Here is a 22,026-nt window from a genome sequence, read left to right as displayed (position 1 = left end):
CTTAGTGAAGGCTTATTTTGATTTTAAGTTTAAATCTTACCTATCAGTTAAAAAGGCACAAATAAGGTTTTTTGCCTCTTTAGAAATGTCATTGTCATCAGGGAAAGTAAGGGAGTTCTTATGGTTCATAATCTTACTGTATGTTCCAACCAAAGAATCTGCATAAAAAGGTGTATCACCTGAAAAAGCAGTAATACAAAAATTAAAAAGAAGATCAAAAGTATTGTAGATTTGATTTCTAATATTTGAACTACATAAGCAACAATATAAGTAACTAAGTGAACAAGTTTGAGAATTGTGCAGGAAGATTTCAAAAACATATCTGTAAATACGACAATCAGCAAACCACAGCTTACATCAGAAGAGTAGTAAATTAAACCACTAAAACAAAAGTGATTTTAACATAGAGACTAGTTAAGTGGTGCAGTCAATTCTGATTATCCTATTACTCACCTACAAGCATCTCATACAAAAAGACTCCAACTGACCACCAGTCACATTCTCGCCCATAATAACCATCACCACCCTGGGACTTCAATACTTCAGGAGAGATATAGTCTGGTGTTCCCACAGCAGTATCACATCGTACCATACCTTCCTACAAAGAGAAGGAAAACAGCCAGGCCCAAATGTAAGATCCAAAACTGCAAGCCATTTCCAAGACTTTATGCAGCCTAAGCAACATCAACAGATCAACACCAACTTTTGTCAACAAATGTTCTTTTTTGAATGGGTATTTTAAGTTTTTTAAATTCTAAGCTACTAAATCCAGAACAAAGCACCAGATTTGTCAAACACAGTGAAAGGAGCTTTAAAAACCTCAGTTAATATCCAAGAAGTAATCAGAATTGCATCTAGGCCTTGTAAACACTGCTCCTGGTGGTGCCAGTATAAATGTGTCATATACTGACAGGTTATATGTAAACAGGGAAATCTCCTCTGTTGGCATAAATGGGTCAACATCAGGGATTTTGCTGCCAGGATCAACTGAAGTGCAAACTTTTCACCTCCGGCACGATATACTTCACATCAGGAAGACTAAACACAGACAAGACCTTGAAACTCTAAGTAGACAGACTTCATAACAGGTAACAGGTGAGAAGAACATTTGACGTTCCTCATGCTCCCCGAGAAAGGGCTGGCAGAACAGAGATCAGTCACACTGGAGCTGGCATCTAGAATGCTGAAGCTGCAACCATGTGCCCCCTTCCAGTGCCGTTCAGGCACCTCTGAAATAACCCTATGCCATTTCTAGAAATGGGTCAGTAGAAAAACTTGTATAAAAATATATAACTACGTAAATGTAACAAATATAAATGCAGTGCTGCATTTGCAGCAAATACAGAATGCACCTAAACGAAGCTCCTGTGCTGAGCAGTTTCTCTCCCACAGACTAACCTTTCTCTTTCAAAAGACTAGAGAAACCCAAGACTGAGCTCAAGACTACTCAGCTAGTTTTGTTTAAAACAGCACAAAACGTCAAGTGTTGTTGACACAAGTTTACTTCTGTAATGTTAATATACAGTAAAAGATTCGTAATATTTTTTCTTTTTTGGCACTTACAGCTTAAATGCTAGAATAGTTTTCCTACATTTCAAAACTCCTTATTGTTAAGAACACAATCAGTCAAGGATAAATCAGTATTAAGTCAAAATAAAGCCAAATTTTGTGTCAGCTATTCCACTGAAGTGGATTGTTTGTGACTTGCAGCAACTCCTTGAATTTGTACACATAACCTGCACTTGGTTTTCACTGGTGCCTTTTATTTATGATAAAGCAGCTAAACACAGTGATTTATTCAAAGCTTCTGAAATATTTTGAGAACACAATAGACATGTTACACAGACTCTATTAAGTAGCACGTATTTCAGTTTGTTTCCTCATATATATGTCTGGGCAGACGTAAACAGATCAGAGTTTCGTGTGGAGAACAACAGTGCTTCGCGGTACACAAAATACTGTTGTAAAATATATATAATTTTTAAAGACCTCAGGATATATTTTTAAAAATAAATAATTTATTATATTCTTTTACTGTTTCCTTCAGATTTACCGTTTTGCTATGCCAATATATGGCTAATAAGCACAACTGGGATTCAGGAACTTGTACAACAGCTTTTAACTCTTTCATTACTGACACACTACATCAAAATACTCTCACTTCTTCACATTAGCTTTCGATAACCAAAGACGTGAAGGAAAAATCCAGAGGTTCCAGAGACAATCAAAGGCTTGACTTCAGTAAGTTTCTCCAGGAAACGGTATAGAAGTTCATACAGACCTTACTTCAAGAACCAGTTCTGCTTTCTACACTGCCATTGAATAGGATGCATAAAGAACAGTAATGGCGACAGACTGAAACTTTCGACTCATCTAGCTAAAAAGTTTTCAGTACATTTTCTTTTCACTTTTAAATACATTTTTCTTTCACAAACAGAAAAGCAAAATTAAAAACATGTTTACCTTGTTCATCTTCATACAAGTACCAAAATCTGCTAGTTTCAAATGACCAGCTTTATCTAGCAGCATATTATCAGGCTTCACATCTCTGAAAGGAGAAAAATATATTTGTTTAAAAGTGAATAAATCAACTTACAAAAACAATACAAGTCTACTATTTTTCAGATGCAACATTGCAAGGAAAAACACCAACATGAAAGCACCACTATTTCCTCCCTTTTTTTCTGCATTCTCCAGGTATCATGTTCAACACATAGCCTGTTGAACTATAACATTTAAAAAAAATTACAATGGATGTGGGAATACAGTCTTAAGTCACCAGATTTAATAAATCAATCTTGAATGTCAAGTTCCAAAAAAAACACTCACTCGTTGAAGTACCTCTCTGCTAGGATCCAGCTACAGAAAAAAACACAACGTCCTGGTTCTGAGTTAGCTATCTCAGACAGACTCTGAAAACACAGTTTATTCTCTGTACCACTCGTATTTTAAGGGAACAAATGGATGTCATTTTCAGAATTACATTTATGTGAACAAATAATTTTCTGTGGCTCAAAAGGAGTATTGCCTTATGCCCTTTTCCACAAAGTACTTCTGTTATAGACAAGAAGTCTTCATAAAGTAACTGGTCAAGTTCAACACATTTAATGTTATTAGTATACTGAAGCAGAATAATAGTAGGAAACTATTATTAAGAAAGCATAAAATGAATTTTAGGAGAAAGTACATTTCTGGGATCTCAAAGGAAAACTCTGGCTATAACTGTGAAATGAAGTGGGAATGTATCAGTATCCTCACGGAATGATTTTGATTGGTAGGTATTTTTGTAGGACTCCTGGTTCAACTGCCTGATCAAAGTACAGCTAACAAAGTTAGATTCAACATCAAAGTTATATTAGGTTCCTCTAGGTCAAATGCAGTCATGTTCTGAATTTTTTTAAGGATGGAGATTCCATAACCTCCCTAGGATTCTTTTCCGTTCTTCAACCACCTTCATAGTGAAAAAATATTTCCTAATGAATAGCTAGATATTCCCTTGCTGCAACTTGTGTCATTCATTGCCCTTCATCATTTCAGTGTCCAACTTCAAGTCTGGCTCCACTACAAAGACCCACTGAGCAGCTGATGACTGAAGCTTTCTGTCTCACCTGAACACTGTTCAGGTTGTTAATGAAAACATAGTGCTGACACCTCTGAGGAATCACTGGTAGCTGACTGTTGGCTGGACATGGTATTATTGAGCACAACCCTTTGTTCTGCCTATTCAAACCGTATCTTTCCAATCTGGCTACATGAAAAAACTTGCTCAAGTCAAGACAAACAACACATGTTGCTCTGCCCTCATCAGAGGCGCCCATCATCTCAACAAAGATGCCGATTGGGTTGGTAAGGCATGCTTTACCCTTGGTAAAACCATGCAGGCTGCTCCCAATTGCCTTCCCATCTACTTGCTTGGAATCAAGTTTCCTGAGTATTTATAAGATTCCTAAAGACCACCCTTAGACTGGGCTGCCGTTCCTCCCCTCTTTGCTCTTCTTGGGGCAAGACAGATGTGCCATTTGCTTCTTTTCCATCATCAGGAACCTCCCAATTGTCACAACCTTTCAAAGGTGAGAAAGAGCAGTATCATAAGGATACTGGCCAGCTCCCTCATGACTCTTGGTACATCCCACCTAGTATCCTGGACATGTGTATGTCCAGTTTGCATAATGGGAACTCAGTTTGATCTTCTTCTGCCACAGTAATGCTTTACTGTCCCAAGATGTACCACTAGGCACAGAGCCCTGAAAGGTCTGAAACTGACCTCATCAACAAAGCCTGGGGCAAAGGCAGCAGCATCAGCCATTTTCATGTCCTTTGTCACTAGGTTGCCCACATTTTCATCAGTTTCCTTTCATTCCTCAGATTTGAGCAGACTAACTCCAGTGGAAAACAAATTCTAAAAAAATCTGCTGGTGTCAAAATAATCTAAATTTTCAGGAAAAAAAATCCTCACTGCTGTTGACTTCTAATACCCACTTTCCAAACCTGCAATATACACCTACAAATGGTTTGTTGAGCCAGACAATTTATCCATTAGATGTAGCACAGCTACGTAATTAATGACGCTCTAGGTCCTACTCAAGCGATGATTATCAGTTTGTTTTGTTTTGCTTTTCCTTTTTTACAAAATCTGATGTGTTAACACTGATCTTCCAGCCAAAATACAAATTGAGAATTTGTATACTGTGTCTTCCTCAAATTCTTCTCATGTTTTCTGTTGAAAAAAATATATTCTTCTGTTCCTAGTTAATACAAATGAAAGCTAACAGCAGATACAAGTTCTAATATCAAACAGAAAACTCAACCTATTGGAGAAGTGACTACGTTTCATTTTAGAGTCAAGTCCCTTTGCTTTGCATCTCAATTTTCCATCTTGCATCTTACAAGAAAACATGTGGCTATGAGATTTTCCTCACATTGCTCACGGAGTCCTCTTTAGCGTGTCACTGATGCCAGCTGAGGCTCCAAATGCAGAGCAGAGTTACTAATTCCTAACAGAACTTCCTTCTATCAAATTCCCAAACCAGACTTTTCTCATGAAAAGAACTGTTTCGAGACCAACATATTCATTCCAATTTAGTTCTTGTATGTCTTGGTACAGTGAGACAATGTTATTACCCCCCAAACTGAGAAACATCAGCCTGCTGAAAACCTTGACTTTGACTGTATCACCTCAGACTTGTAGTTTCTGATGATAAGACTCTTTGAAGTTGTAAGAGGGAATAATTATGAAATTATAATGAAGACCTAACATCATAAATTCTAAAACTGCTTAAACAATTGCTGAAGTCATTCTGGCAGCACCAGGAATAAAACCGCACGATGTAATAACATTTTTTTCTTTTTCACCTGTGTATAAAACCCATTGAGTGAATTGCATCTAATGCAAGTACAACTTCAGCAGTATAAAATCTTGCCCATTTCTCCGGAACATCGTAGTTGCTCATTAAATTCACAAGGTCCCCACCAGGCATGTATTCCATCACCATGTAAAGGTAACGGTCATCTTGGAATGCATAAAATAACTGTAAAAATAAACAAAAATCAAGTAACTGAATGTTCTGATTATCTTTTATCTTTTGCTTGTTGGAAATCAAGAATTTCTGTGCAAACTGACTTATAGAATAACAGAATTGCAACAACTACTGCAGCAATTTTGCATCATCCAGTAGACTTCCTAAAAAGGAATCAATCTCTAGAGTAAATATCAGCCAGATCTTCTGTCCCTTTGTATCAGAACAGAAGAAGTAGAGTCCTGGTTATAAATTTAGTGAATTTGGTGCAATAAATTTTGAGATAATTTCAAAGAATGCTCATTGCCTAAGAGGACAAATTGCTTCCTTATTTACTGGGATGCTAGTTGACAAATAAGTAAACAGGAAACTACTTTATTGCAAACATCTTCCCAATTCTCTTTGTATTGTAACTGGATATTTATTATTCTATTGTCAATTAATTTATTGTTTAGAAAGTGAGCCTAAATTTTAAACAATTAAGTATAAACATTTGCCTTACAGTTGTCCATGCTCTGTTCAACATGAGTAGTGCAAGTAGGTTTAAGTTTCCTAACTTAACACTTCCTGAAAATCATAAAAGTACTCCCAGGCAGATAGTAATGTATTTACCTATTCAATCTAGGTAAATCTTTGATGATTTTGTTTCATTCTAAGCTAACAAAAGAACCTACAGGCTTAAAGGTAAGAACAGTTTAAATGAACACGTTAACATGTGCACACATAATGCATGACGATTACTTCAGACATGCTCCTTATGAACTTCAAAGGCAGCAATGTCTCCCCAAAAACTGTCAGAGATAACACTGAAATTAGGAAAAAAAACCCAGAGTGGGCATAATTCACAGTCAAATATACACAGAAATTAGAATATACAGAAGCTGTGTCTTAAGCATGTCTTTTGTTGTTTGCTGGATGCCTCAAAGAATTGCTGCAGAGCAGGCTCACCAATATATATCAGGCAGAGTGTTTTAATAACAAACAGAATAGCTTATCTTGTAAATGTTATGATAAAATACAGCTTTGAAGCAAGTGCAGCATCTGCTATTTGTTGTGTACAGAATTTCTAATTCTAATAATATATTTCCCTAACAGACCAATACAGCCAAGAAGGGATTTTAAAAGGCTACAAATTAAAACATGTAATTGCAAGTCATGCAGTGTTGTAACGCAACTATTTGATAATTATAATATTTTTAAAATAATAATATATCATTATACCTGAACAACCCAGGGACTGTTAGCAAAAGCCATAATATCCCTTTCTTCCCAGAAGAATGCAGAATCTGATCTTTTTATCATCTCAAATTTGCTCAGAAGCTTCATAGCATACACTCTCCTTGAGGATTTATGCCTTACCTATGAAGACAAATGTGACATACAGAACATACTGGTTCATCATATTAACATATGAAGACCATTGAATATACTACTTTTCCTGCTTCACCATTTAACAAGTTTTATAATACCCTTCACATTTTTATAAATAATTATATACTGTAGGTCTACGGAATAATTACGCTCTGTTACCTGACAAAATATGCATTGCTCTTAAAATACTTGCTAGAACTATTCAACACAGAAGTGCATAGGCTTTGCAATTTGTAGGTATGTGTTTTTAAAAGGACAAATATCAGCACCTGTTAAAACTATGAGCATTTTCCAGAGTTCATTAGCAGACACGTATACTTGCTGCCATATTTCCAGTTTCTCCCACCAGTTCTCAAATCAATAAAGCAGAACAAACAAGCCTGGTTGCCAGTTTGTTACAAGTAACACACAACATCTTTCGTCTGTGAGAACTGTGTCCACAAAAATCCGGTGTAATCCCTAAACTGGTAGAAATTCTTCCAGTCCTGAAGATTTGTTCAAGTCTCCATGTATACAGTGGCAAAGGCTCATTTTCTTGATTATGAGGAATACACATTCAATTTTATTTTCATAGAGAAGCACAACTGTAATGCAAAACAAGTACTTGTATGCTCTGAGAGTACTGAAACATGAGATCCTCAAAAACATTTCCATGGGATAAAAAGAAATAAAATTCCATTGAGTTAAAGGCTATAATATTATAAGACTACATCTTCTGAACACTGTATTCAGAAACAGACACATGAGCAAATACTACAGAATACATTCAAACATACAAACAGAAACACAACTTACCAGCTGAACCTCCCCAAATGCCCCTCTACCAATCACCTTCACCACTTCATAATCTTCAGCTTTCATGCGCAGATCCCTCATTTTATTTACTGTGTCTTTATCTACACAAAAGAAAATTCATGTTTCATATATAATCAATTTAACTAAACCCATTCATCTCATTTCGATTTTTCATAGTTATTAGAAGATGTGCTGCTAAAGAGAGGACTTCCTTGTGTACCCACCTTCCTATTGGAAGCCTCTCTGCAGAACACATAGCCTCATTCTCATTACCACGGCAACCAAAACCTGACATAAACATAATGAAATGACTCTGCTGTACAACCAAATCACCAGATTTAATTTGGGAATTTCTTTTAAAATAATTACCTGCAAAAAAAAGCTATGCAAAAATTTCATATCCAGCGTGATCTTGCTCATAAGCTGGTCAGTATAAAAAAAAGATTGTTTCCGGATAAATATGCAACACATCTGAGAAAATATCATGAAATGCAAATACAAGACACTTAAAGAAACTATTTAAAAAAAAAAAAACTTTCACTTTTCTGCACTTTTATTATTCCTAATACTCAAAAAAGTACATTTTAATTTAAAACATGCAGTGGGAATCATTGCAATTGTTTATATAAACCTGTCATTCTATAAATTACAATAATTTACAAACTCCCAGTGGGCAGATATTCTAATTCCAAATTTGGTCAAAGATTAAAACAGTCTATTTTAATCCATGTGGGTCAACACTGGCATGAGATGACATGGAAAAGCTTCATGCTTCAGTATTTCTAAAAGCAAGGAACATCTACTTAAACGGATATGCTTCTAATAAAATAAATTACGCAATGAGATTTTATTTTCAAAAATAATATTCTAGGCCTAAAAGCCAAGTTTAGGAAAAAGTAAGGACAGGGGAAAAGAGGAGAAATGTCATTTTTTAAGTTCATATTTTTAAAAAATGATTACACGGACAACAGAAAATTGCCATTAGTTTTCTATGTACACTGGCCAGTACGTAAAACAAAAGCATCCTATGTACACTTAAAATTCAGTAAGAATTTATTACTGCAACAGGAACAAACATAGCTTTGTTTGAATAAACAGTTTGTGGCATTCCTGTCTAATGTAAAGCCATCACTTTACAATGCAGCTTACCACTAGCTGATTTCAATAAATTATATTCGACTTGCAAATTCTGAACAAATTATTTCACACAAGGATCAAAATATTTAGTAATTAAAATAATAATGTATGGCCTTATTTGCCCTGGTGAAAACTGACCTATAGTGGACAATGACTAAGCCTGCATGGAACCAAAATGCAGCAATTCACATGACAACAATTTTCTAGTTATCGTTAACTTACTGCCCAGTAATCTCACAACAGGACGTCCACCACTTGTGAACGAAAAATCTTGATATTGGTGCAAAAGCAGGCTAGGCACAATATTAAAGCTTTAAACGGTTTTCAATCACAAGCCTCGCTTACAGCCAAAACAGAATTATGGAAAACACATTTGAAGACCAATCTAAGCTAATGATTTTTAAATAACATAAACAGGGCTTGTGAGCAGTTACAAATTCCAATTTACTGCTTGAGAGACATGCTAACACTGCATTATCTGCAGACAATATGTTACAGTAACAACAGTGTTGGAAATTTGACCTCCATATGCTAAGATCTGTTAAACAACGTTTATCAGGCTGCAGCATATTTAAATAGGCAGTTCCTCACCTCCCACTCACAGCTTACTCTGTATGAGCAGGTGGGGTAGCTCCCATGGCAAAAGATCACATTCTCCAACTTGCCCTCAAGTTTGATTATAAGCTTAGATGCCGTCTTGAAATAAACTGAGTCCCTGCTGCAAAGTAGGGCTCTCGATCACCTTGAATATTGATTTATTATTTTAATTCTATATGGTAGAAAATGAATAGGGTTCTACATTTGCAAAAATAACCCTCATAGCCTTAGGTAGTCAAAGCAGATTCTGGAGGCTGCACAAATATGCAGTGTAAACAAAGACAAAAAGGGGGGGGGGGGGGCGGAGATAAGGACTGTCTCATAGGGCCATAGGGCAATCAGTCTACAACATAAAAGAAGCAAACTCCCATTTTATTTGCAATCTAGAAATCCATTTCAAAGTTTGATAATAATGGTGCAAACTGGATCATTAATACTGCAAGAAGATATTTTAAACAGTTTTCTATTAGAACTAAAATAAACATGAAAATGTTCCTACAGGTCTATTTTTTTTTAATCAGAAATTCACGACAAACTAGACTTCACAGTTCCCTCTAAGGGCACTACTCGCACATCCACAGCTTGCTTTCATATTTCAACAAACACAGCAAAATTTGTGTTCTGAAGGCCATATTAAGTGAAATAATATGGTCTGTTCTCCAACTTCCTATTACTTCAGGTCAGATCTTACACAGTACATAATTTATACCTAAAAGATATTCATCATCAGCCTGCAAACATAGGTTTTCTTTTCCTCCACTCACAGCCCCAAATGCAAAAGTGAAGCTCTTTGAGACTCACTAATGATTTCACTATTCCTAAAAATTACATTCAAATTGTCTGTTGCAATGAGTATTTTCTTTGCCTAATCCAGCTTCTCTTTTCTTTAAGAGTTTCACCACACCTTCTCTGTAAATAACTGAACATGCAAAGTAAGCATGTAACACTGTGCACAATATCAAATATAGTTTGAACTGTGAAAAGTTAAACAGAACATTTGAACTTGGGCCTTTCAGCAACCAGTTTACATGCAAGGGAGCCATCAACTTGATCTAGTGGACTCATGTATTCCCAGAAATGGGGAATAACATAAAATAAAACCCAGAAAATCACTATCATTGCTTACAGTTACACCAAGTAAACTATTTGAAAACACCTTGGAAACAGAAACAAAAATATAAATTTCAATGAAGCAAACATAAAAATTACTTCAGTCAAATTACTTTATATTTGCTATGAAAGCCATTTATTACAACATTTAATTGAGATGCTTAAGCCTGTAAAAATCTAGTAACGTAAGTTTAATTTCAAGGCTTGCCCTTTCAGTTCACAGGCAGAAACAAGTCTCAAATCAGCAAACATCTCTGCCATGATTTCCAGAATTTTTCAGTTTGGCAGACTGTAGAAAAGACTTAACTCTTAAATGTCTTTTTGGTTTTGCAGGTTTTTTTAATTACGAAAATCATGGAAATACAACCCCTATCAAAAATAAATCAGCTTTATTAATTTAAAATGTTATGATGAAGTAGAACGTGCAGGAAATCTGAAAATGGAAAAATACAAAGTAGAGAGGAATTCTGCACACACATCAGCTGCATGCACAAGTAAATACAGCAGCTATGCAGCACAAGAATTTCACGAGATAATGAAAAGAGACCTTTTATCACTAAAAAAAAGTCTACACAACACATGCTCCAGTCTGTCAGTGAACAAATTTTTAATATGATTTCTTGGCACTGTATACATGTTATGTCATTTTACCATTAATTGCTTATGATATATTAGTACATGAAATCACAAAGCAAGTTATGGGAATCCAAAGGGTTGCCAAGGACAAAGATAACAGGCCTTTCTTTTAAAAGGTTTTGTGCCACTGAAAACAATGCCATTTACAGAGGCAACAAACTTGGACATTCAGTTGCCGGGGGTTAGATTTGCACAAGTAGTTGTCAGTTCTCACTGGGAAATAAATAAATTATCAGGCTCTTAAAACAACTTGCACCCAAAAACTTAATGTATCCCAAATCCTTAGTTGCCTTTCAAATAGCTAGAACTGCTTTTATTTTTTATTTTGGCTGGTATTTATAGTCTTTTGTTATTTAGTAACTGAAACATTAAATACTTACACCTGTTTAAGAAGTTATCAATGTTTTTGTTTTTTCTTAAGGCAGGAAAATCCAAGTCATATACCAAAGCATCTAATCCATCCTGGGGAAAAAAAAAAAAGGCAAAATTAAGTGTTTGGAAAAATAATCACACATTATGCTAATTAAAGAGACGATAAAAACAGTTAGCCTATTTTCCATACAAACAAAGTAATTCCCATTTACTTAATGATTCAGTTAGCAGTTAAACGAAACAGCCGTTACTGTTCCACCTCCACTGAACTCTTCAAAACCTAACATCTATCCATCTCCAAATATTCTTCTATGAATTATTAATTACCTTAATTAAGTGCACATTTACATGAAAAAAACAATTTTTTTCCAAAACAACAAACAGAAATTCTAATGAAGCTCATCAATGCTAAAAAGTGACAAAATCTCACACAGTAGGCACCTGAACATTATGTGGCAACTTGCAAATAGGACAATGATGGTAATTTAATTCCAATAGCAGTCAACACCCACTTTTTACTCATTGGATTCAAAAGGAATTTTCATGAACAATATATTGGCTTCATGCATTCTAACTAAAATCTAGAAACAAACAGCCACAAGCTCATCTGGTATTACTACAATGGAATACACCTCTACAAACAAAACCAAACCAAAACACACAAAAAAAACCCAACAGAAAAATAAAACAATAACTAAGAATATATATGTTTTAAAGTTTTGTTAAGTGCCATAAACTTCCTGGTTTAAAGTTTGTCTAAATTTTACAACAGGTATACATGATCCTTCAATGGATTGCATCTTCTCAAAGAAAAACTAAGCAAGATATTTTGGTTGAAAACCAGAGACATGGTACCTAACAAAAAACAATCAAGTATTCTAGGAAATTATATCACGAAGACTCAAACAAAGTTAGCTGGTCTTCTTTCTCAACTAGGTAATGTTTAAGTGGCAACTGCATAAAGAGGAAGATCATAAAACAGAAACGGATGGGTGTTAACAAAGCATGCTCCTATTCACTTGTCCAATTCCTACCTGCATATCTATGCTATCTGTGATTGGCAGAGAAATATTAGGCTACGCATATCTTTGATCTGATCAGTTCAGACCTAATTAGACTGTTTTCAGCTTTTATAAAATTATGCAATACAGGATTGAAACCTGATCCATCAAGTGTGTGACTGCTACGCCCATCAAGTAACTATGCCCGAAGAAAAGCTAGAGTATAAGTTTTTTTAAAGCTTATTTTTCAGGAATATGTATTAGAGAACACACTTGATCTAAATCAAAAAATTAGGTCTTTGATCCCTCACTTCAAATTCAAACCTATTTTTCCCCTCACTATAGGAGATTTTAAGCTATTAAAAAAATCAAATGCTATCAAAATCAGAATTATTTATATGCTTGTAGTCCTCACTTTTGAAATGTGTGAGACAGAAATTATTTACTTCAGATATGAGAATAAGCAGTAGAATCATGTTAGAATTTGAAAACAGATGTAAAGAAATAAAGCTACAAGGATAATGAGAATTACTTTAAAGGCTGGATGATAATACATTTGTTAATTTCATAAAAACATTCCTGTTTGAAGTTACCTCTCCATACAGAGGCTCAGTTTGAACTAAGGAACGTTACGAAGAGAATTATAAGAATCAAGAAAAACATCACAATATTTTCACAGTACTTTAAATAAAAGTCATGCTTTGCATCTTGAATGCATTATAGGATCATCTTTTTTGACTTACACTGATGATGAAAAAAGAAAGCAAATGGCAATGAAAAAACATTTAATGGTCAGTAAGATAAATAAGAGAGTAAGAGGCCAACAACAACTTGGACTAGAGACAGTTGTACAAATAAATCTATGCAGGGTAAGTGCAACTTAGTGAGAAATATTCTGTAACCTAGCAGAAGACATCTTTACCAAAGATACATAGTAAATATCCAGGAAATCCACTAACAATTTCAATTATTTGGTAAATTAAACAGAGAAAGCATGATAACTGCTTGTATAGCAGTACAAAGTACACTGGTAGCTCTATGCATCAAGCCACATGCCATGAGAAGCAGTAGGCAAAGAATATCTATGAGGCCGCTAGGTCACATCCAGGTATTTTCAAAAGCAGATGAGTGATGGTGATGAATTGCCAAAGTTTGGGGTCCTCTCTGCCCATAAGCCTTCAAAACTTTTCCACACATCAAGCAGAAGCATAACAAAATTCTCAAAATCCTGGTTTGCTCTGGGGCAATACAAACACCTGCATCATTTCACGGTTTGTTTCAAAAGTTAAAATTCAGTCTCTCTCTTTAGAAGAGGGGAGGCTTTAAACACTGACTACAACATCAGACAAATGGAAATGCTATTTTTTAACATCAATATATAAGCCTACACAGAAAAAAGTACAGAAAACATCACAGTGTCATTGGTTTTTCAGGTATGCTGGGTATTTTGGTATGTTTCTTTTTAAAAGCTCTAAAATAAAGATGAAAAATAGTACACTTTTCACAGACAAAAGTGAATTTTGAGACTATTTAATTCAGAATTCATCATGAAAACACTGCCTTTCAGATTTTAGATATGGACTCTTTCAAGGAAAACACTTTAAAAAAACTTTGAAATACAGATTCAAGCTACTGGTCATGCATTCAATTCAAATTACACTTCAAAATCATGCAAACAACATCTAAGGAAGCTGCACGCCAAGAGTTACTTATTTAAAGGGCTTTTCAAAAATCAGCTCCCCTTTGCTACAGTATCCAGAGAAGAAACTATCCTGGTTCAATACTTTCATTTAAAAAAAGGTAGGGGTAGTGCAGTGTCCCTATAATAATTACGAAAATTGTAAACCCTTAACTCTCAAAATCATTAATTTCTTCAACTGAAGTTATGTTTCTCAAAGGAAAAAAAAAAAAAAAAACCCAACAACAAAACAAACCACCACCAACCACGCAGCACCAAAACATCACATTATTTAAATGGTGGATTGCAAATACAAGACTAAGCTTAAGGTAATTTTAGAGAACTGTGAAAAATGGAAGTAAAATAATTGGAATGCCTAGTGTATAAAATAAAACATGGACTAGACTTTTATTTCGCTCACATTAGCTAAACCAAAAGAACTCATGAATGCTACAAGCTGTCCCAGTACACAGAGAAACACAGAAGCGTGGCTATTTGAAGTGGTATAACTCGTGAACAAATGGGGGAGGATCACACAAGCTCAACAATGAGGATGCAGTGCCAGCTGAAAACGGTGCAGGTCACAGAGATGGGAATATACTATAGAGTTTTAGCAATAATGGTTAAGAGAAGAAGGGTAAAGGCCAAATCAAAGGAGACATTGCTGATGGTTGCAGAGATAACTCATCTGTCAGCTTTCTTGTTTCAGTTTTACTCAGTCTATCAATATGCCATCTGACATTTTTCAGAAAGGAAGAAACATCTCTACTTCAAGACATATAATAGCCATAACCTCCTCCTCTTAAAGAAAAAGGATACTAAGATGTCATTATAATAGGTAACCATACATGAAATAGTTTAATAATGCTTTATTAAAATAAGGTCTCATTTTTATGATGGATTTTTCCCCACTTGGATGGGTTCAATATATTTTTAGCATGTATCTTCTTTAAATACAGCACATCCTCTACGTCTTAGAAATACATATAGTAACTTAGAGGTATTTTCAGCTAATGTGAAGTTCTACCTTATTCTGTCATTGCAGAGCAATTATCCAGTTTAGCTTTGAGGTCTACACAGACATTTTCCTTTTATGCTAATAGTTAAATTAGATTACTAAAATAAATCGGTTTGTAAAAGCAAACATCTGACTTGCACTTCATCTAACACAGAAACAGTATTTCAGAGGTGATTAAAAAAGAACAGGAGAAAAATCTTCCTTTCTAATGTCCTTGACTAAAACAGTTTTATGGCCTGATATAGTCTTTTCTATATGACATTTGTTTAATGAAACTCCAGAGTTTCATAATCTATTTAATATACCTCATTTTATTCTGAAATTAAATCAAGGCAATACTAGTGAGCCATTACAATGTGCAGAGAGCTCTTCCATACAAAATCAACATTTCCATATATTCCGTTGGTTTGGTTTTGTTCATTACTACGCCACACTGAGAACTTTCAAAAGGATGGAGATACGGAGTGAAACCAAAGGTCAGCCTGGACTCATATACTGCCTCTGGAGACTATGATAAGGGTGTCTAGAAAAGAGGATAAGAACAAGCCCAGCATATGGTAGCACTTCTCTGGTGTATTTGTGAGCCAGAAATGGCACTGACATACTTAACTGCTCTAGCCAGAATTTTCTACAGTGATTTTGTCTAAACACTTTCAGTACCTGTTTTAATCTCTTGCATTTACAGCATAATATAGATATGAATTCCACCGCCTACAGGCCACGTTGAAGTATACCTCATGTTGAGCTTGCCATTCTTCAAAGCAACGACTCTACCCACCTGCCCCAAGACACAGCTTTACACACTTCTATAATTTCTCCCTTGGTCATCTCTCTTCCAATTATCTTTGTACGAAAGCTATTGCAATTCCCACCACGACCCACCCCCCCCCCCCCCCCACTGCTTTTTTATTTCTACAACATAGTTTTTGAATCAAGGTGAAAACTGCGTATAGTATTTAAGATGTGAGTGCACCACAAGTACACAATGCAGTACAATGTTTCCTGTTCTGTTCTTCATTAAATTTTAAGTTATTGACTGAAATATCTGCTTAATTTTTATGGTCACTGTGTACGAAATTGATTATTTCACAAAACTAGGTACTATAAATCAAAGCTAGTTCAACATTCAACAACAGAAGTATGTAAGGATGAGAAGTTTTTCTCCCATGCACTCACCCAACATTAACCAATGCTGAATTTCACCTACCACTTTTGATCAATCAGGCATCACTGAATATTGATGTCTTCTGTGATTTGCTATAGCTTTCATTTTTACTACTCCATCATAATTAATTGTTATTCACCATTTTTACATCACTTATGACTGTGAAATAGTACAGACCACTTAGATTGTATACTGCTCTCCCTGTTTTCAATAAACTGATCACCAGCTCTTCATTCATTCATCCATTCATCCGCTAAACAAGCCTAGCCCAAAGCAGCTTAGTTCTGATAAAAAGCTTAAATAAGAGCCTCGTCAAAACGTTTTGTTATCGTCATACTCAGAAATTACTTGAAGGAATTTCACTAGGTTTGCAAAACATGACTTTCCTCCAAAATACATGAGTTAGCCCTTTGCCATCGTAACACCTACAGGCTCACTTGTTCTGCCACGGGAGCTCCTGTATTATCCACAATATTTTCTTCTTCAATAGAAAAAATAATACAAAAAGCTGTATGTTTACCAGCTTCCTTACTACTGTTGTCAAAACAGTTTTAATCACTGATGTAGATAAACACTAAGGTTATACATACACTTACATGCCTTAACGAAACACAAACAGGTACAAAAAAGATTGATAAATATTAAATCAAGTAGTCTCAGCAGTTCAGCAATCTTACTGCTTGTGCTATTTTGTCCAAAAAAAAGTTTTCTAGTACCACTTTAGCTTGAGAGAGAACCTCCAACATGAACACTGTAAAGACAGATTCCAGTATGGAAACTCCTTTAAGCTTTTTCTTGAAGAAACGTGCAGAAAGGTTTTTCCAACAGCCTTTTCCTTTTCCTTCAGTTTTTTTCTAAAAATGTAGAATGCAATAACATAAAAGTTATCACTGTGGGTGTCAAAAGGTTGGGAATGATCTCTTTTCAGTGGTGCCCAGCAATAGGATGAGGAGTAACGGGCACAGACTGAAACACAGGAAGTTTCATCGGGATATGAAGAGAAACTTCTCTACTTCGAGGGTGCCAGAGCAGTGGAACACGCTGCCCAGAGAGGCTGTGGAATCTCCTTCTCTGAAGACATTCAAAACCTGCCTGGACACATGCCTAGGTGAACCTGCTCTAGCAGCTGGATCGGAATAGATGATCTCCAGAGGTCCCTTCCAACCCCAACCATTCCGCAATGTTGTGATTAACATACATACTATCCACACATTCTATTAGCATTTAATTTCTTAGGCTGTTATGCGATTTCTTCATTAGATTCCTCTAAAATGTATTGGTTTTCTTCTGTGTGACTTATGCAGTCTCATATTAATTGGATTTTTACCCACATTTTGGTAAAGTTTTAATGACTATACTGGACTGCCTTACTCTATAACTACATTCTTTATTCTCAAAACTCACTACAGTTATGTTATGCTGGTTTTATTCGGATGTATGAATTAATATTCATGCAATTTTATAGCAAAATTTACTGTTAGGGTATTTAAAAATATACTGCATTAAGTACTTCAATTCAGAAGAACATATCTCAGGATCCACAAGTGATATAAAGTCAAAAAAAAAGAGTATACAATCTACATTATTATGGTACAGTTATAGCATCTTTGTATTTTGAATTTTTACTTCATATACATTTCATTATGACATAACGAGATGCTGGAAAGCAGCTCTGGGGAGAGGGATCTGGGGGTTCTGGTTGACAGCAAGTTGAACATGAGCCAACAGTGTGCCCTGGCAGCCAAGAGGGCCAACCATGTCCTGAGGTGCATTAAGCACAGCATTGCCAGCCGGGCAAGGGAGGTGATTGTCCTTCTCTTCCCTGCACTGGTGCAGCCTCACCTGGAGCACTATGTGCAGTTTTGGGCAACACAGGATAAAAAAGATATTAAGCTACTAGAGAGTGTCCAGAAGACAGCTACAAAGCTGGTGAAGGGTTTGGAGGGGAAGCCATGTGAGGAGCGGCTAAAGTCTCTTAGTTTGTTCAGCTTGGAGGAGACTGAGGGGAGACCTCATCGTGGTCTATAGCTTCCTCGCAAGGGGAAGAGAAGGGGCAGGTGCTGATCTCTTCTCTCTGGTGAGTAATGACACAACCCGAGGGAATGTCAGGAAGATGTGCCAGGGGAGGTTTAGGTTGGACATTAAGAAAAGGTTCTTCACCCAGAGGGTGGTTGGAGCACTGGAACAGGCTCCCCAGGGAGGTGTCACAGCCCCAAGCCTGACAGTGTTCAAGAAGAGACTGGACAACACCCTCAGACACATGGTGTGAACTGTGGGGTTGTCCTGTGCAGGGACAGGAGTTGGACTCAATGATCCTTGTGGGTCCCTTCCAACTCAGGACATTCTATGATTCTACAATAATATCATCTACTGGAAACACATGATAAAGAAAAATATATTAAATCCAGTTGAAACTTTGTTATTGAGACACTTGTTTACTATTTATCTAGCATTCAAAGGAAAAAATAAAACCACCTTAGTGGGTATTACCAGCATACAAAATTTACATTCCTTGGACTGACTGGCCATTACCCAAGTATAAAGTCTTTGCTACTCTTCCTTTTTTGGAGACATCAAAGTAAGCCTTAAGATCTACAACTCTAACTATCCATATTTTAGTTCCTTGTACTGTAGCCATTTTCCTAATTATTTCTATAGTACTAAAGCTTCCCCCTGTACTTTAAATCAACAAACCTGACTGAACTTGATTTTCATGTGTTCATCAAAATTTGCCACATAAGAGATCTCTGTGGTCAACTATCGATACTGAATGAGCCTATTTAAGTGCTGTAAGTGAGAAGCAGGGTTTTATATTGTATTTTCAAACACACATGAAAAGTAACACCTCAACTCCATCAAAAAACAAAAAAACCAAAAAACAAAAAACAAAAAACAAACAAAAAAAACCCCACAACACACACACAAAAAAACCCCTAGGAGTTTCTTTGAATTGTTGGAATTATCAGATCTCTGAATTGTCAGAAGTACCTGCAGAGGCTGGAGAAACTGGCAGAGAAGAACCTCATGAAGTTCAACAAAAGGAAATGCCAAGTTCTGCACCTGGGGAAGAACAGCCCCAGGCACCAGTACATGGTGGTGGTGGCTGATCAGCTGGAAAACAGCTCTACCAGGACCCAAGGTCCTTCTTGGTGGACAACAAAGTGAACATAAGCCAGCAATGTGCCCTTATACCAAAGGCAGCCAACAGCATCTTGGGTTGCATTAGGCAAAGTGTTGCCAGCAGGTCAAGGGGGGTGATCCCCTCCACTCAGCACTGGTGAGACTACATCTGAAGTGCTGGGTCCAGTTCTGGGCTCCCTAGTATAAGAGAGACATGGACATATATGAGTGAGTCCTGCAAAGGGCCATAAAGATGATGAAAGGACTAGAACATCTCCCATACTATGAGGCTAAGGGAGTTGGGACTCTTCAACCCAGGGAAGAGAATGCTCAAAGGCGGAATATCCTACTCATGTGTATAAAATGTGAGGGAATGAAGAAGATGGAGTCAAACTCTTCTCAGTGGTGTGTACTGACAAGACAAGAGGCAATGGGCACAAATTAGAAAACAGGAGATTGCATCTTCTTTGACTGTAAAGGTGGTCAAATACAGGTTGCCCAGAGAGGCTGCAGACTCCATCTGTGGAGATATTCAACACCAGACTTGACGCAGTCCTGGGCAACCTGCTCTAGCTGACCTTGCTTGCACAAAGGCGTTAGACTAGGTGATCTTAAGAGGTCACTTCCAATCTCGACAGTTCCATTTTATCCACAAAGCCAAGCTGTGCTTTTGGTTTGCATAAAGGTAGTTCCCGCAAAGAATTAGTCTACCAAAAATGTCCTTTAATTCCTTACCAGTGTGGCAAGAGATGAACAAGAAGGTTTCATTACAAGGTTTAGCTTTGCATGAGTCACATTTTTCAGCCCTTCAAGTAAGTCCAGAGCAGCCATTACTCCTTTGTGACAAGGACAGACTTTTTCTGATGCTACTAACTGAACAAGAGAAAATCTTGAACCCCTTTTTGATACTTAACTCTTTTAGGGAATACTGTACTGCAACTTCAATGGTAAGGAAAAACACACACACACAGTAATTTCCTCTAGTGCACAACATTAATACTTTTGTGGGTTTTGGTTTTTTAATTAAATGAGCAACTGTAAGTTTACCTGAGCAACAAGTACTGAATAGGTCTATACAACCCGTTTCAGGCAATAACACAGATTGAAAGCCAACTTCCAGGCCAATGCCAACAGTGCTACATTTATCTATCTCTAACCAAGTACACAAAAGGTCCCTCTACTTAGTTTTAAGTTAATCACATCCATTTATCTTGCTGTCCAGAGAACAGAAAACTGCAATTTCATACTTTGTCTTTAAAGCATAAAAGTCAATGTAGAGAGAGTTAAGGCACTTCACTTAAGAATTTTCATTACATTGTTAGACTAGGCAAAGTATACAAACTGACACATGAGCCTGAGTACAAGGCACTTGATTCATCACCCATTCTTGTTGCCAGCATGATACAATTCTACAGAGCTCGTTACTTCTTAATATCTTGCAATATTCATAAAGAGCTTTTGCAAATTTAGGTTAAATACATAGCCTTTCACAAAGATGTTTTTTAAACTCCATAAAGAGATAAGAGTTTGACTCAGTAAAGATTTAAAATCTCAATAAGAAGATCTTGAAACCTCAAGGCAGGATTATTGAAAGCAGTATGGATTGTTTTTTTCTTTTCAGTCTCTTCAAGGAGTGATTCCATCTATAGTTGCAAGCTTCACCCATATCACATTCTGTGCAGTTACAAACATAAGTACAAGTACTTGCATACTGGTCAAACATCAACTGTTCAACATTTTTACTGACAGATTCCTAGAGGATGCACTTACTACCTGACTCAGTAAACAATTAATATAGGTATCTCAATATATATTCACACACACACATATATCTCAAAATACACACCACCACTAACATCAGAGCCCACAGACTCTCAATATTGTTAACATACATATTAGCATGGAAGGCAGCCTCAGGTGCAAGTCTATGGACAGGTATATAGACAAGTATGCTCTTTCACAGGGATGTAGTTTTTCCAAGTGTTGCGGTTTTTTCCACTGCAGCAATGAATCTTACCACCTGAAACTTCTCCTAAAATGAAATGAAGTGCAGTGCAAATCTGTGAAACTAACTCATATACAGTAAGCATGCAAGAGTACTGTCAGTAACCAGTACACACACAATTCAGAGAACCTACAAGCCTCACTCAGGCTTCTGCTAAAACTGAGGACAAGTCATAGTTCCTTCACACCAGAGCCCACTGACTAGATGCACGAACCTTGGATCTGTAGATCTGTTCTGAATGACGCCTATTCAAGGTACTATTTTATGCCTAAAATTATGGAAAGCTCACATTGTCTGAAGATGCATTTCAGAAAATGTATTTCAGTGCGGTTTTTCCCCTGCTCCAAACGCAAACTTTTAATACTACATTACAACACTAATTTCACTACACTACAATATTTTGTTGTGGCTTCAATTTATTACATTAGTGGTTTATTATTTCAATTTAGCATCACAATTAATTCCATTTAATATTACGTCTTTAAGAATAACTATCAGATGAGAG

General features: G+C 36.3%; 1 protein-coding gene across 3 annotated transcripts in view; it reads right to left on the bottom strand.

Annotated features, from left to right (window-relative positions):
• The window catches only part of ROCK1 (Rho associated coiled-coil containing protein kinase 1), an 88,595-nt gene that overhangs the window by 44,060 nt on the left and 22,509 nt on the right, over positions 1–22,026 (bottom strand). For all 3 annotated transcript variants that reach the window (XM_065830321.2, XM_065830319.2, XM_065830320.2), the window contains exons 2-8: positions 11,543–11,624; positions 7,683–7,783; positions 6,738–6,875; positions 5,353–5,528; positions 2,464–2,548; positions 454–598; positions 41–179 (exon numbers count right to left, since the gene is read on the bottom strand). In XM_065830321.2, the coding sequence (XP_065686393.1) occupies positions 41–179; positions 454–598; positions 2,464–2,548; positions 5,353–5,528; positions 6,738–6,875; positions 7,683–7,783; positions 11,543–11,624 (866 nt within the window). The remainder of the gene's footprint in view (positions 1–40; positions 180–453; positions 599–2,463; positions 2,549–5,352; positions 5,529–6,737; positions 6,876–7,682; positions 7,784–11,542; positions 11,625–22,026) is intronic.

Source organism: Patagioenas fasciata, chromosome 2 (assembly GCF_037038585.1).
Source record: "Patagioenas fasciata isolate bPatFas1 chromosome 2, bPatFas1.hap1, whole genome shotgun sequence".
Lineage (NCBI taxonomy): Eukaryota > Metazoa > Chordata > Aves > Columbiformes > Columbidae > Patagioenas > Patagioenas fasciata.
This window is presented reverse-complemented; position numbering and strand designations above follow the sequence as displayed.